The sequence below is a fragment of the Gossypium hirsutum genome, chromosome D11 (assembly GCF_007990345.1).
Source record: "Gossypium hirsutum isolate 1008001.06 chromosome D11, Gossypium_hirsutum_v2.1, whole genome shotgun sequence".
Lineage (NCBI taxonomy): Eukaryota > Viridiplantae > Streptophyta > Magnoliopsida > Malvales > Malvaceae > Gossypium > Gossypium hirsutum.
Genome location: NC_053447.1, coordinates 71,880,361 through 71,897,273, shown reverse-complemented (window position 1 = coordinate 71,897,273; position 16,913 = coordinate 71,880,361). Strand labels below are relative to the sequence as shown.

At 34.2% G+C, this 16,913-nt stretch overlaps 2 protein-coding genes, 1 non-coding gene and 1 pseudogene across 6 annotated transcripts; 1 reads left to right on the top strand and 3 right to left on the bottom strand.

The window, feature by feature from the left end:
- Positions 1-212: 212 nt before the first annotated feature.
- On the bottom strand, positions 213-2,136 carry LOC107951712 (40S ribosomal protein S14). 2 transcript variants are annotated; one of them, XR_001698565.2, is made up of 5 exons: positions 1,915-2,060; positions 1,164-1,283; positions 959-1,082; positions 552-854; positions 213-458 (listed from the first exon to the last, which is right to left on the bottom strand). XR_001698565.2 is itself a non-coding variant. In XM_016886842.2 (5 exons), the coding sequence occupies exons 1-4, from the start codon at positions 1,915-1,917 to the stop codon at positions 715-717; spliced, it is 309 nt and encodes a 102-aa protein (XP_016742331.1). In that variant the 5' UTR covers positions 1,918-2,136; the 3' UTR covers positions 213-458; positions 552-714. The 2 variants fall into 2 exon arrangements, 1 of the variants encoding a protein (XP_016742331.1); XM_016886842.2 differs by having other exon boundaries at positions 1,037-1,082; positions 1,915-2,136.
- Positions 2,137-2,281: 145 nt separating this feature from the next.
- LOC107952330 (probable endo-1,3(4)-beta-glucanase ARB_01444) lies at positions 2,282-3,325 on the bottom strand (annotated as a pseudogene).
- A 2,455-nt stretch (positions 3,326-5,780) lies between these two features.
- LOC121224002 (small nucleolar RNA Z266) lies at positions 5,781-5,896 on the bottom strand. The gene has a single exon (XR_005921465.1). It is a non-coding gene; the product is annotated as a small nucleolar RNA Z266 (small nucleolar RNA).
- A 651-nt stretch (positions 5,897-6,547) lies between these two features.
- On the top strand, positions 6,548-15,076 carry LOC107951711 (probable UDP-N-acetylglucosamine--peptide N-acetylglucosaminyltransferase SPINDLY). Of its 3 annotated transcripts, none has more exons than XM_016886840.2 (18): positions 6,548-6,866; positions 7,364-7,771; positions 7,869-8,030; positions 8,171-8,346; positions 8,465-8,540; positions 9,318-9,446; positions 9,877-9,996; positions 10,082-10,150; positions 10,231-10,312; positions 10,680-10,774; positions 10,868-10,929; positions 11,311-11,509; positions 11,839-12,033; positions 12,726-12,820; positions 12,914-13,049; positions 13,139-13,356; positions 13,540-13,667; positions 14,241-15,076. In XM_016886840.2, the coding sequence occupies exons 2-18, from the start codon at positions 7,364-7,366 to the stop codon at positions 14,669-14,671; spliced, it is 2,781 nt and encodes a 926-aa protein (XP_016742329.2). In that variant the 5' UTR covers positions 6,548-6,866; the 3' UTR covers positions 14,672-15,076. The 3 variants fall into 3 exon arrangements, with proteins under 3 accessions (XP_016742329.2, XP_016742330.2, XP_016742328.2); XM_016886841.2 differs by having other exon boundaries at positions 7,354-7,771; XM_016886839.2 differs by having other exon boundaries at positions 7,336-7,771.
- The last annotated feature ends 1,837 nt before the right edge of the window (positions 15,077-16,913 follow it).

Here is a 16,913-nt window from a genome sequence, read left to right as displayed (position 1 = left end):
TCATGTACTGTAATAAAAAAAAGAACATAAATATTTAATTCTCCTAATTTGAAGAAAATTCACAAATTCTTAAGTACTAAATTGGAAAAAAAAAACCTCGAGTTTCAATTCGAATATTAAAACTAAACTAAGGTAAATTAAGATAAAAATTCAAGTACCAAATTGAACATGAAAAGCAAACTTAAATAACAAAAAGTATATTAACCCTTAAATTTAACTAAACCGCTTAAACTTGACTCAATAATGATAAAACAAAATTCAAAATTTCGTGTGTCAAGTAAGATCAAAATCTACCAAGGAACTACTTTAAAGTGTTCAACAAATAAATAAATAAATAACCTCCGAGCGTTGAAACAGCCAGTCCCGGTGGCAACAACGGGCTCGGTAGATTCACAGCCGCCTTCCACGTCTGCCACCCTTTCTTCGGGTACTGTCAGTGGGAATGGGGGTAACGTTCTCTTCAGTAAACAAAAACGTTACATGTCAGTTTACATGAGTTTGAAGTGAATCGACAAAATAAAACCGAGAGAAATAAGATGAAAGAATTGTACCGATGCGACCGATTTTCATGCCAGATCGAGCAAGAGCTCTAAGTGCGGACTGGGCACCAGGACCAGGTGTTTTTGTCTTGTTCCCTCCGGTAGCTCGGAGCTTTATATGAAGGGCAGTAATACCCAATTCCAGCGGATAACAAACATGGAAACAACTAAGTTATCACAGCATAGAACAGTATATTGCACCACAATTCGAAGGGTGAGATAATAGGAACTTGCACCGTTGAGAAACGTCTTGTGCTGCAAGCATCGCTGCGTAAGGGGACGATTCATCTCTATCGGCTTTCACATTCATTCCACCTGTGGCAGGAATAAGTTGGAACATTACTCTTTGTATATCAAAGCAGGTTGCAACGTTTAATTAACCATTTTTAATATAAAGTTCCAAATGGCTTTCAAATTACTTGTCGCAGTCTGTCATAAAACCGAATCTAGAGATGCCGATGACACCAACAACCCAATGTAGCAAAAAGAAACCATACCCGTAATGCGAACCATTGTTTCCCTTCCAGACAAATCAGTTACATGCTGCGAAATCAATGATAGTGAATTAAACATAATGAAGTAGTGGGAAGAAAAATCAATGTAAAACAAAGGTGATTTGCTTACAATAAATGTGTCGTTAAAGGAAGCGAAAATGTGAGCCACCCCGAAAACATGCTCACCGTCTCGTACAGCAGGTCCAAGGGTAGTAGTCTCCTCCTTGGGCTCCCTAACCTTCCTCCTCGACTACAAAATACCACAAATCCATGAATCCCTCAAATATCACTGCTTAAACTTAATTCGATCAAAAAAAATGTCTTATACTAATAAAAACTATTTAAAGAAAAAAACGCAATTGGATGGGTCGATTTCTTCCAGTCATTTCAGGTTTTGGCCAATTTCGGGTTGTTTTGGGTTCAATCATTCAGAATTTCAGATATGGAGTTCAAGTTTTTCAAGTCCTTCATCATGAGCTCAGAACATTCCGGATTAGTCGTTCAGGTCAGGTTGGATTGCTTTTTCGGGTTTGGGAAATAATTGATAGCTTCACTCCATTTCAATCTCAAAAAAGAACACCTTCAGCAGCTAATACAAGTTTAAAACTAGTCTAATCTAATTAGTAAACAGTTCCAATTTGAAAATTTTCCATTTAATACAAAGAAAAAGCATCGCACATTTCTGCTTTCTAGTCCTTTAGCTTCAGTTTTTCAAGCATGGAAACATAATTTTTTTAAACAATAAAAAACCCTAGTTGATTACATTACTACATTTGAACTTCACAATTTACTGTAAAAAAAACCTAAACTTTTTTTCTCAGCAACCAAACAAGATATAGCTTAAACATAAGGAATCGAAATAGATGTTCAGAGAAACTTACCATGGCTTGTGAAATTAGGGCTTTTTCTGAGAGCGCTTTTGCTTAGAACGATTCAAGCTATCGAACTGATGCTAAAAAATCAATTATATTAATTTATAGTTAGGGTTTTTGAATTTGATAACCCCCGGAATTAAATGACGAAAAGGAGCTTTTTTTTTTTTCACAACTGACCCACAACAAAATTAATTATTTACAAAATTAGTAAGCTTAAATGGAAACACCAGGGTATATATTAATATTAAGAATTTTATATACATATAGATATACAGCTCCTTTCAGCTTGGATGTATACATCATGCTCAGCAAGCACCATGCATACCATTAAGCAGCAATTACAGAAGAAAATGGCAGGAACTGAGTTCAGTAACATTTCCCTTCTGCACCATGTTGAATTTCAAGTTAATCACCTCTGCTATGAACCCACCACAAGAGATTAGTAAGTGAATTCCCATCATCAAGGCCGGACAAGTTCCTTATCTTTTCCAAAGCACTCTCTTTGTCATAAATTGCTTCTAAGGCATATACAAACCCTTTCCATCCATCTCCTACAACATCCCTTCCCAGTGCTGGCAATGTCCAGTTCGCAAGCTGTCTGGTATACTCAATGTCAGAGAACAATATCTCACTGATAGGCAACAGTGGTAGCAATTGGATTCCAAGCCTGCATTCTCTCCAGTCAGGAGGAGCAAACCAAGACCACTGTCCCTCTTGTTTGCCCACAAAACGCTTACAACTCTGTTCTCTCTAGTGAATTCTTCTCCATATAGATTATCTCCTTCCTTAACATGCCACCATGTTTGTGCTGCTTGAATCACATGTGCAGTAAGTGTTGAACCAGTTGCAACAAGATGGGTGTCTCCATAGGCTAACCCCATTAGTGCAGCAGAGTTTAATCCATTCACAGCTTCACTAGTGCTTTCTTGATTCCTTCCATCTGCAAATTCAGCCAACCCTCCAGCCCAAGAATGGAGCTTGTAGAAATCAAAACACCTCATTCGTGGATAATTCGAATTCGATCGGCTGCCTAAGTTCATAAAACCTGCCACAAGTGAATAAGCTTGGGGCTTATACCTCCTTCCCCATGCAGGGTCAATCTTGGTCAAGACAGCTATTCCATAAAGGAGTGGTCATTGTAAACTCCAAACCCGAAATCTGCCTCTGAATCCCTTGACCCTTGTTTACTCACAATTCCACCCCATTTCGATTCATACAGAAAACCGTTCCCATTAAAAGTCCCATCCAGCCATGGCTCAATTGTGTCCTTCAAGAACTTTCTTATAGCTGGAATCACATCAAGAAAGCACACTTCTTCAGCAATCAAAGCCAGCCTTGCTGCTCTTGCAATCAACTTGCTATAAAAATACACTGATTTCGTCGTTATAGCCGATGAATCCAAGGCATCAACGTCCATAGCATGATTTTAATTTACCATTACAATTTGATATAAAATATTTAACAAAAATATGATTTTAATTTTTTTAAAATTAATATTTTATTAAATAAATTTTTAAATTCACATATTTTTAATAGTTTCTAATCAGATGTCTTTAATATTAAATTAATAAAAAATAAATGATTTGGTTTAAAATCATTTAATAGAAATTTGGGTTCATAGAGTAGAAATACAAAATGAAAAATTAATATACGAACAAGCATGAGAAATATAAATAAAAATAAAAATTCAAGGAAAAGAGTTATTGAAATACGATTATCAAACTTTTATAAGTTCAGGTCCTTTAATTCACTTTTTCGTAAATTTTCGATAATTATGTAACTTTGGTACGAATGGCATATGCATAAGGTTCGTTAAGAAAATATCATGTGTTCAAGAAAATAGTTGATCTTTAATGGTAGATTTTATATTTGTATATGTTGTAAACATGCAAATTGTCCCAAAAACTTGAAATTTCTTATTCCTGAACTTCGAAACTCAAATTCCTATCGATATTAGGATAGGGGTATTGATACTTTAAGTAACTGTATCGATACCTATAAGGCAGTAACGACACTTTTGTCCTGATTTATAATTAGTTGTCGAAACAAATTTTGGGTAATAATTTTAATAGATTTTAGTAAAAATCAAGATGTTTCTTTTTTTTTTTGTAAAAAGTTATGCTTATTTATTGAAGTACAATTATGGTTGCTCTGGCAACAAATGTAGTATTTCTATATCCTTACTTGATAGTTGGGTTGAGTATAGGAGTAATAATTGTCAAGTTTAGGCCTTAATTTGAGTAAGAGAAAAATCCATGCCTCAATGTAAAAATAATTGTCAAATTTAGAGTCTTACCTAGACAATGTGAGAACAATTGTCAAATTTAGAATCTAACTTAGACAAAAAAAAAAACTAATGCAAGAATAAATTCCCACCTATCAATCCAATTAATTCGTTCAATTCAATTAAATAAATAATTAAAAATTTTAAAAATATTTAAAAGATTGATTCAATTGCCCAATTCAATCAAATTTTTACTCGATTCAATCGATCTATACTAATTTCTAACTCCACCAATTTAATGGTTATTTTCAAACCAATACCCAAGTCTATTACTAATTTAATAGAACAATCAAGTCCAACCAACCAATCTCGGTCATTAAATTTGATCATATTTGACTCCAATTTTAATTGAGGCTTACTTGTATATCAAACAAAGAGATCTCAAGTATTTGAGGTAGTGTAATGTATTCATGTGCAAGAATATACGTAAGTATTGTAGGATTGTCTTAAAAAGTTAATTAACGCGAAAGTGATTCTCATACTTGGTATTTCCTTTTCTCTCAACCATTTCAATGTTGCTTCTTTGAACAATAATGGAAAAATAATTTTCCCATATATATTTGAGACAAAATTATCATTTTTTTTTCATTATTTCGATCAATGCTATATCGTTCGGTCATGTCATGCGTTGGTTTTCTCTGGTCCATCAAGGTCCAAGGTGGGTCCAACGGCAAAGACCTCCGATTAGGTGCTATATTTTGAATACGAATGAGGCACAACGTGTGACAATGTGTTTGGCCTCTACCGGAGGTCCATTGCAAGATACCAATGGTGCTTAGGTGCATGGCTTCATGTTGAAGGCTAGAATGATGGATAGTGTATAAACAGAATTGTCGGAGATCCGGGGAGGCCTCCAACCGGCCAAGAGCATTGATATTTCGAGTCTTATTGTCGGGCTCAATGCACCGCTAGTAGTTCGACTGTTATCTCGTCCTCTTGACATCGACCATCCCATGAATACATACGTTAGGAACCGTTAGCTTTGGTAAGTGAAGGGTGGGTTACAAGGATAAGCCATATCATGCGGGAGGAAAATAGGAGGGCGGACCACATTGCAAACTTGGCCCAGGAGTCATTCGATGAGTTGATGCTACTAGGCTGCTAGCAAAACTCATCAACCACCTTGGTACCACTACTGTAGGCAGATAAAACAAGCCACAGTTGTTTGCATGCATAATTTTGTTAACTGTTCCATAGTACCAAAAAAGATTAAATTTTAACTTAAATACATATTAAATATTTATTTTAAATTCAATTATAAATATAATTTTTAAAATTATTAAAAAAATCCAAATTTAACAATTACATTTTAATTCTAAATATAAATTATATAAAAATTAATTTGCACAAATCTGAAAATTTTTAATTAAAACTAAATAATAACACTATTTTAATAGCGATTAAGACCACAAAGTATCTATCCTTTTTAACTGCGGCAAACATGTAAAATTGCAGTAACCTAGAAACCCAAGCAGTATAGCTGAATACAGATAAATAAAATCAAATGGGTATTTTAAATTTTGAAATATTTATTTTTTAAATTAAAATCAACTGTTCTGATTTTTTTTAAATATGGAAATGAAGATAACAATGGCAAGTCAGACAAATTATTATGCCTCAAAAAACTAAGTTCAAAATGGGAAATTAAAAAAAACTTTTCAACCCCCATTCACACATCTAATTGATTCATCACTCTTGCCATTCCTATTTTTTCCAACAATTTTTTTCAAGAAGAAAATCACAAAAAAATCAAATCAATAGAAGATTGTCTCCCCCCTCAAATAGTTGAGAGCATATAAAATTCTCAGTTGGAATTTGATCTTTTTTCTACCCATATCTGATTCAAGAATATGAGAAAAAAAAGAGAGAACAAATCCAAAAGAAAGAAACGCCTCAAGAATAAAAAACCCAGGAGGGAAAAAAAGGGGAGAATCTCGATAGGAAAACCCTAAAGAGAAAAACCCAAAACATTTGTTATTGCGCAGCTATGACTCGAAACGCTTCCACTGAATTTGAAAAGGAAGGCGATCTTAAGGGGCTGCGCTTTTGATTTTATAAAATTTTACTCGAATCATTAGTAAGAAAGGCAACGATGGAGAGAGGCGGCGAGGCAAGAAAACCCTAATTTGTAATTTGGAACAGCCATGGACGAGTGAGGGAAGAAAAGGAGGGTATTTATAGCCTTTTTTTTTGTTATTTTCTTGGGGGCGATATTTTGGGCTACTTAATAAGGTGGGCTAGCCCATGGTCGACCGACCCGACCCGACCTACCGACCGACCCGACCTACCGACCGACCCATTACACCAATCCGGGTCTCGTTCTCTTTGGTACCCATCGAAACACCCCCTTTCAAACGCCTAAGGCCACTTTCCCACACTTCTCTTTCTGAGAAAAAAAAAAGAAAAGAAAAAGAGAGGGTGCCCCGCCATTAAAGCTCCCATTTTTATTTCCCCCTTTCTTTTATGAATACACCATGAAGAAACACCTTTTCTTAATCTAAAGCTTACCGTTGTTATTCCTTTTTTCCTTAAACTCGACTAACCCATTATTATTCATAAACTACACCCACATTTTTCTCTTATCCTACACCCTTCTTTCAGTTTTATTTTGAGTAGTTTATGGCATTAGATATGCAGTTTTAGTTTGGAGTTGGCGAAGTTTGGTTGCTTCAAAGTAAGTGTTAAATTTTTGTTCTTGTTCTTTTGCTTGTTGGGTTTATGAAGTTTTGTTTTTTTAATTAGAAAGTGGTTTTTTGTTTGGTTAAATGTTTAGGATTTTAGGGGGGTTTGGATTTTTTTAGTTTTTTTTTTGTTAGGGTTTTAATGTTTAATGGGATTTGATCTGTTTGCTAAAAGGGAATGGTTGCCTGGATTATTTTTTTTATTTATCTAGGGTTTCAATTTATGTTCTTGAAGTGATCAAAACGCTGAAAAGTCATTTTTTTAATAATTTAATTGATATTCTTTAATGCAAAGAATTGTTTTTCTTTAATGGATATTTCCCTTCAAATTTCTTGTTATACATGTTTGATTTAATCAAATTCTTAGTAAGCATTAAAAGATTATACATACAATGCCAGTCGAGGTCTCACATTACTGGTTTTGAAGATTAATTTTTTCTGTTTTTGATTATATTTGTATAGAAAACTGAGAACATATAGTTCTATATAGATGGCCTGGACTGTAAAAGATGTAAATGAAAGAGACAAGGACCTGGTTGTAGAAAATGGTTTTGTAAAAGAACCAAAGTCCTCTCCTGGTTCAAGTGTTTCAACAGCTGATGTGATTCCATCACAAAAGGCATTAGAAGGGAAAGATTCTCTTTCTTATGCTAACATTCTTCGGTCCCGTAACAAATTTGCCGACGCTCTTGCTATATATAACGATGTCTTGGAGAAAGATAGTGGGTGCATTGAAGCTCACATTGGTAAAGGAATATGCCTGCAAATGCAGAACATGGGAGGGCCGGCTTTTGAGAGCTTTTCAGAAGCCGTTAAGTTGGACCCTCAGAATGCTTGTGCTCTTACTCATTGTGGTATACTGTACAAAGATGAAGGTCGTTTGGTAGATGCAGCTGAGGTATGCTCCTGAGGATTTTAATCATTAATTTTGTTTGGCTCAATGATAAGTGTTCCGTTTGGTAGATGCATTGAAGTTCACTTGTTTATTTGTGCAGTCTTATCAAAAAGCTCTGAGTGCAGACCCTTCATACAAACCAGCTGCGGAATGCTTAGCCATTGTTTTAACTGATCTTGGAACTAGCTTAAAGCTAGCTGGCAATACACAGGAGGGAATCCAGAAGTATTATGAAGCTCTTAAAATAGATTCGCACTATGCTGTAAGCTATTCTCTCTCATCCTCCATGTTAAACTTTGTTGTAGCTTGGTCTTTCTAATTCCCATTTTCCCATATTGTGCTGTTATAGTCTTCCTTTTTAGGTTGAACGAATATTTATATCCTCATACCTCATTTATACAGCCTGCATATTATAACCTCGGTGTTGTCTATTCTGAGATGATGCAATATGATACCGCCCTTAGTTGCTATGAGAAGGCTGCACTAGAGAGACCCATGTATGCTGAAGCATATTGCAACATGGGTGTCATTTATAAAAACCGTGGTGACTTGGAATCGGCCATTGCCTGTTATGAGAGGTTATATGCTTTAAGTTGCTTAATATGGTTGCCCGTTGGGCCTCAATTGTAGTTGGTGTATTTGAGTGGCACCTCTATCTCTACTGATGCTCTATTTGCTTAACTATTTTATTGCCAGATGTCTAGCTGTGTCTCCTAACTTTGAGATTGCGAAAAACAATATGGCAATTGCATTGACAGATTTGGGAACAAAGGTTCTTTCTATCCCTCGTTATTGTAGCATCATTTGTTTGCAAGATGCTTATTTTGTTGAAAATTGAATCGTGTTTGTATCCACATGTCCTATACTTGCATGGACATTTATAGAAAGAACTTAGCTTTTTGCATGGCCAGTGCATTTTATTGATGAAATTTACATAGAATTATTAATTTTTCTAACTTCATCATCATCTATGGTTTCAATTTGGACATTTGGTGGTTGCTGAAGATCAGTGTTTAACATGATAAGATTTAGTTACATAATATATAGTCTCAATATTCTACATTTTTGTAGTTTTCTTCAACATGTGTTATAGGTGTCTACCGGAAGCTTAGAACGTAAAACCTTGTTTTCAGCTTTATGACCATCAAGGCATCAAATACATGTAGATGTCCATCAAAGTACATGGAGCTTAGAATGAGGATGCTCCATTACATATTTGTAACAGAATAATCGAGTGACTCTACGTTAAAATATTTCAACAGAGCCCTTCTAGTGATTGTTATTTCCTTCTACAATCAACAAGCTCGAATACCTTAGTGTACTATTTGCTCGTGACACAATACAATTTGTGTTGACATGCATAATTTTTTGTGGAATCTTTTATCATATTACCTTCATTCTTTAACCAACACCAACACTTGTATTAGATCAACAAACTTTTTCGTGTATTGGTCAACTCTTATTTACTTGTTCGTGGAAGTCGCCTTGATTGTTCTTTGAAATAAGTTGTTCTGTCCCTGATCTTGCATTCAGTGATATGTCTGTTCAGGTTAAGTTGGAGGGAGACATTAACGAAGGTGTAGCATATTACAAGAAGGCTTTGTCTTATAATTGGCACTATGCTGATGCAATGTATAATCTTGGGGTTGCTTATGGTGAAATGCTGAAGTTTGATATGGTAAGTTATTATTTAGCTAAAAGCACCATGGAGGCCCCTGTACCAGGAATCATATTGCATTTTTCCCTCTCTACTAAAAAAGGGCAAATTAGGCCCTTTATGTTAGATCAAAGAGTAAACTGGTTCTTTTTGTTACGAATTCATATGGATGGAATTTTTAATAGAAGGACTAGATTTCTCTTTATCTAACTTACAGGGACTAATTTTCCCATTTTTTGTGTAAAAAGGGTAAAATGCAATCCGACTCCTAGTACAATGGCCTCCACGGTACTTTTACTATTATTTAAGATGTATTTGCTTAGAAGTTAATTTTCTTTGAGGAACTCAAATTCTGTTTGTATGGTAAAAGATTTTTTAAACATTCTTTATACGTAGGTTCTGCAATGATGCCATCATATCGCGATTTAACTATCAATTTTTGTTTGTGCAGGCAGTTGTTTACTATGAACTCGCTTTCCACTTCAACCCCCATTGTGCCGAAGCCTGTAACAACTTAGGAGTAATATACAAAGATAGAGACAACCTTGATAAAGCCGTAGAGTGTTATCAAGTAACATTTGATGCTCGTATAACATTTTGAGCTTTCTTTATTTCTTTCCATGGTCTTCATTGCTTATTATAATAGCTTCTTGCAGTTGGCTTTGTCAATCAAACCAAACTTCTCTCAGTCATTGAACAATCTTGGTGTTGTCTACACAGTTCAGGTTTGATGTTGATAATGAATATAACTATTGGACTCGAGTTTGTCTCGAACAATGATTGACTATGTGCTTGCTATTGACAGGGTAAAATGGATGCTGCTGCTAGCATGATCGAGAAAGCCATCATTGCCTGTCCCACATATGCCGAAGCATATAATAATTTAGGTATTTCCCTTTAATCTTTATGTTGTCTCCAAATCTATATTGTTGTGAGATAATTTGGCACCCCTTGGCCGTATGGGAAAATATCATTAGTAGTCCCTCTCAAGTCTAAATTAGTCATTTTAAGTCCTTTAATCATTTGGATAAATGCAATTTTTTTTTAATTTTGGCCCTTCCTAAAAATTAATTACATAATCTAAGCCCTTTCAAAATAAAATTTTTAGCTTCGGGCCCCTCAAAAATTTAAAATTTTATCTCGGCTCCCCCAAAGAAAATTTCTGGCTTTGTCCCTGCGTAATTTCTCTTCTTTTTTTTTTTCTCCCCATTGTATGTATATTTTTCGTTTATTCTTTATATCCTTTTTCTTCAGGGGTTCTTTACAGAGATGCTGGCAATATATCCATGGCTATTACAGCTTATGAGCAGTGCCTTAAGATAGATCCCGATTCTCGTAATGCAGGACAGGTACCATTTCATAAATCTTGTATCAGATTAAATGGTAATTGCTTTTTTTGTTTTTTGATCGATCTCTTTTGTTATTTCAAATTATTTTTGCAGAACCGACTGTTGGCAATGAACTACATAAGTGAAGGAGATGATAAACTTTTTGACGCTCACAGGTTTAATTGAATTCGTACCACCCTAACTTGCATTTAAGGTCGATTTTCTATTAGCATCATGTTAATATCTGGCAGTCATTACAAATAATTTGTGGCATTTGTCTGAGCATCTAAGAATGATCAGAGGGATTTGCATCACCCAAATTTCCTTTTTATAATTTTGTCCTGACGAGTAAAACTTGTCTTGAAAGGCTTAAGTTGATATAGAATTTTGGAAAAGAAATGGATGATTAAAATGGTAGCTATTTCGAGAATTTGATCTTAAGTGTTGTGATGATATCTCCAATACCCTGAGATGTATGCACTAAACAGATTCCGAAACAAAAGAAATGGATAATCCTGTTTTGATTCTATGGTATAATTTGGATTTTTTTTAAACAGGGACTGGGGAAGGCGATTTATGAGGTTATATTCGCAATACAATTCATGGGACAATCCAAAAGATCCGGAACGACCTTTAGTGATTGGATATATTTCTCCCGATTATTTCACTCATTCCGTGTCTTATTTCATCGAAGCCCCTCTTATTTATCATGACTATCGGAACTACCATGTGGTTGTTTATTCTGCGGTAGTGAAGGTACTAAATCTACAGCATCAAGGATACTGTAGGATCAAGACTGTTTCATTAAATTTACTCCTATCTTGTCAACTATTGATAGTAATCACCTTGATTAAACCCGATGCGGGTTCATCTGTTGGAAGCCTTTCATTGAAATTATTTTCTCAACAGAGTTTGTGATTATCTTCAAATAATCGTGATTCTCTATTTGTTCTTTAATTATCACTAGGTGGTCCTCATTGATAATTATCGTGCCAAATATTAGGAGCTATTATTCGATGTTCTATTGCTATTATAAAACAACCTATTACCTTTCTTTCTGAACTCACATTCTTATGATTTTGCAGGCAGATGCAAAAACTATTAGATTTAGAGAAAAAGTCTTGAAAAGGGGTGGGGTATGGAGAGATATATACGGTATCGATGAAAAGAAGGTTGCAAGCATGGTTAGAGATGATAAAATTGACATCTTGGTAGAGCTTACTGGTCATACAGCCAACAACAAATTGGGAACAATGGCATGTCGACCTGCACCCATCCAGGTATGCTTAGGGTACCATATTTTCGGGTTTTAACTGTTTCTTCCTTTACGTTCTTCTGTCATCAATGGCACAAAAAGAATTTTTGTGTATAGAAGAACTCTTTTAGAATGGAACTTGAGTTGATTTTCAGATGTCTGGTTTTGGTGATTTTGCTTTGGTTAAATTCTGCTATTAGTCTCTGTACTTTGTAAAAGTTGTGGATGTAATCTTGTACTTTCCAAAATTTAAAATTTTATTCCTCATCATGATAACTGCCAAATTCATTAAGTTATGTTATTTCCAGAATCTAATGTGCAAACTTATTATCATATACGTAATGCCATGTTAGCTTATTATTTTCACATATTAAAAATTCAGTTAATAGATTAACGATTGTAATTTGTGTTAAGACTAAAATTTCAAAATAAAAAAGTATAGGGACTTAAAATGACACAATTGGAGAATATGGACCATATTTACAACTGTACACATGGTAGAGGACTAGTAATTGAATTTAACCTAACAGATTTAATTTCTACTGTTTGGGTTAGGACTAAAATTTCAAAATTCAGAAAGTAAAGGGGCCAAAATTGATTAAATTAAAGTACAGGGACTAATAGAAGAATTTAATCTTTTGCTTTTATGGTAAGCTTCATTTGATAGACTAGGAAATTTCGAGTTGTCTTTGATTTCTTGAATGTCTTTTACTGTAGGTAACTTGGATTGGCTATCCCAATACTACTGGTTTGCCTACCATTGATTACCGAATCACTGATTCATTCGCAGATCCTCCCGATACAAAGCAGAAGTAGGTCTTGATTTTACTTTAGCCATTTCCGTTTTCAATTAGATGAGATATGATAAATGATTCTATACGGTCGATAATCATACCTAATGGCAGGCATGTTGAAGAGTTGGTTCGATTACCGGAATGCTTCCTTTGTTATACCCCTTCACCTGAGGCTGGACCTGTATCACCAACTCCTGCTCTTGCCAATGGTTTTATTACATTTGGCAGCTTTAATAATCTGGCAAAGGTACTGTTTGGTAACCATGACCAAAAGTTAAACCTTGTGTTTTTACTAATGGCGTTGGTAGTAAACCTATTATTGGGACCTTTTATCAGATAACACCCAAGGTATTGCAAGTTTGGGCAAGGATATTATGTGCTGTTCCAAATTCCCGTCTCGTGGTAAAATGCAAGCCATTTTGTTGTGACAGTGTTCGGCAGAAATTTCTATCAACATTAGAGCAGCTCGGTTTAGAATCGCTTCGTGTCGATCTTCTCCCTCTAATTCTTCTTAACCACGACCATATGCAAGCTTATTCTCTTATGGATATTAGGTAAACTTTTATCATGTTCTTCATGTTGCAGATTCTTATGTTGCTTGGATTTTAATGCTTATTTTATTGTAAAAGTTCCAAGTTTTGATATTTGAATGCACTCTAGATGTTTGACCCATTGGCTTTTATGAGTCAAGTTTACTTGTAAAAGTTCTAATGCTTGTTGCATATCTCTATGTATAGTTTGGACACATTTCCGTATGCTGGAACAACGACAACATGTGAATCTCTATACATGGGAGTACCATGCGTTACCATGGCTGGTTCAGTACATGCTCACAATGTCGGTGTCAGTCTTCTCAGCAAAGTTGGTAAGGAACTTCGTATTTACTTGTTAATCTATTATTCATGTCGTTTTTTTCGTTGGCTTCTCTTAATCCCCTTTGGTCTTTGCATTTTTTTCTACTGGTTTTTCACTTTGATGTTTAAACATTTTGGGTAGGACGCATCTCTTAATGTTTGTGAGGATGATTTTATGTTTGTTTTATCATGGAGGTCCTGTACTAGGAGTCAGATTGTATTTTTCTCTCTATTCAAAAAATGAGTAAAATAGTCTTTATATGTTAGATCAAAAAGCAAGATGGTATTTTCTGTTAAAAATTTCATCCATTTTTACTGTTAAAAACTGGCGTAACTGACAGATAATCAAATACATGTGTATCTGAGGCTGACTTACAAAGATAAGTTTTTAACAGCGAAAAGGATGAAATTTTTAATAGAAAAGATGAATTTGCTATTTGATCTAAATGACTACTTTGCCCATTTTTTGAGTAGTGGGAACAAAATGCAATCCGATTCCTAGTACGGAGTTTCCATGGAACTTTTACCATGATTTTTCATACCATCGGCTAACTTATTTAGCATTCCGGGTACTTACAATGTAGGGTTACAACATCTAATAGCTCGAAATGAAGACGAATACGTCCAGTTAGCACTAAAACTAGCTTCGGACATCACTGCTCTCCAGAACCTAAGAACGAGTCTTCGAGACCTTATGTCTAAATCACCTGTCTGTGACGGACAAAACTTTATCAGCGGTTTAGAGGCAACATATCGGAACATATGGCGAAGGTACTGCAAGGGTGATGTCCCATCTTTACGGTACATGGAAACACTACAAAAACAAGATATACCAGACGAGTTAACTACTAAAACCTCTGACCCGGAAAAGATCACAGTCTCAGGCGACACTTTCCCGAGTACAGTCAAGTGTAATGGATTTAATCAAGTCCCATTGCCAATTTCGAATAACACTACTTCAGAAGAGAACGGTGATGAATCAAACCAAACTACAAATTCAAGCAAGCCGAGCTGATACCAAAATTTCCGGTACTTATATAGCACTTTTCGGTGGTATGCTAAACCCTGAAACAAATTCGTTACCTTCGTGGGGGACAAACTAGTATTCGTATTATTTTTTGGGAGAAAGTAATGCCGGTGTAAGCTAGGTAAAACTATGATTTTATGGTGGTCTCGTTTCAGAAGAATAGCAGATTGGGAAAAAAGATGATGCTATGAGCTACTACCGATATCGAAATCGATTAGAAATTTAGCCTTGGATTGTATATTACGAGGATGGTCATTGTTTTTTGGTTTAGCATCATTGCATGGCGTTTGATTTTTACTGGTTTTTTGATATTTTGTAGTTTTTCATGTATTAATGTCCATCCTTTGAACTCAAAATTTTAATGAATTAAAAACAATCAAATTTGATTTGTCATGTTTCTTGAGGAGTTCATTTTTTTTTGTTGATTATCGTTAGGGGAAATGATAAATGTTGTTGAGTTCGGTTGTTGAATCGGCCAGGTCATAATTTTTGTCTGGTTGTAGACTAGCTTATGTCCTGGGTCACCCGGTTTGATCGGAAGGAAAAGTGAGAGGGTTTGGATAAAAATATATGCTCGAAAAACGGGCTTGGGCAAAAAATATGGTCTGTTTAGAAAATAGGTTGGGCCTTACGTAAGCTTTTTTTTGCTCAAGCTAGCCTAGCCTGAATTTGTTTTTAATTTGTTAGGAATATTTATTTTAATATTTTTATTCTTTTTAATGGATTATATTTTAAAAATAATATAAATATTAATACGGGTTAGGCTGGGTCTGAGTTTTAGCATTTTTATTCGGGTCGAGTTTGGATAAAATTTTAAGCTCATTTTTGGGTTGAGCATAGCAAATGCGCTTAAAATTTTGATTGGATATGGCCTGAACTTGGTTTGGCCTGACTCATGAGCGTCTCTATCCAGTTGTTCCGTTTAGTTCAAATTAAATAAATAGCTAAAAATTAAAAAAAAAAATTGATTCAATTGATATGCTTGTATTGATTTGCGGGTCAAATTTTTTTTTTTACACTTTGTTCCAGATTAGTGTACATGTTGATTCTTAGTTTGATTGGTTTATTTGGTTTCATTTTGAAAATATTGGAGATGATTGTTCAATTTGGAATAAAGTATCGTGGTTATTATAATCAGGGATGACGATAGCTCGTGAGCTTGATAAAGTTTTTCATTTTAATATATTTTTATATTATAAAATTATATTTTCACCTTCATTGTATAGATATAGTTCGAGTATAAAAATTGGTATACTAACTTAACCAAGCTTGAACTTAAGTAACTTGAAAATTGATGCTGGTTAAGTTTGAGTCGAGCTCAAGTTCAATTTTATTACTATTCGAATTCAACTCAATTTGATTAAACCCTTAATTAAAATGTTCATAAAGATTTTTCTTTACTGAAAACATTCTTTCAACTCATTAAGTTGAAATGAAATTTTTTTGTTGGAAACGTATGTTCTTAATAAAAATCAATGTCAACATTTTAACAATAATTAAATTAAGGATTAAATTATACCAAATCAAATATAAGGACTAAATCCCAAATTAAAATATAATAAAGAGACTAAAGTTAGAATTTGACCATTATATGATGACAAAATACCGTACTAAAGTGTAAAGGATGATGATAATTTAATGGAAGGTTTTAGGCAATGATCCATTTTTGAGTGTATTGTTGGATTTTGGGGGGTAAGTTGGGTTTTAGTTGACTCTTTATTATTTTTAATTACGTATTTTAATAAAATACATTTATTTTGGTGTGTGTTGGTATTTTCTCATACTTTTTATTTTATTATTATTTGACTTTATAACTATAAAAATCCCAATATTTTATGTCATATTTAAGTCAAAAAAAGCTATAGTTGTAAGTGACCAAAATTCAATTTATGTAACACAATCATAAAAAAAAAAATTTTGATTTCAAATTCTTTGCTCTCATTTTTTCTTATAAAAAAAACATATATATGAAATTTATATTATTAGATTTGATAATTTGGATAGGGTAGAGATAAATAATTATTATTTTTATATAACTTCGAGAAAAGAAAAGCAAAAAAACATTATGTAGTCTATTGGGTCTTAACTTGATTGGTATTGGCATTGTTGTCATTGTAGGAGGATGTGGGTTCGAGTACACTGAAGCACATTATTCTCCCATTTAAGAATTGAGGAGAGATTGTAAGTAACGTATAACAAAACATGATATTAATTATAAGAAAAATTATGA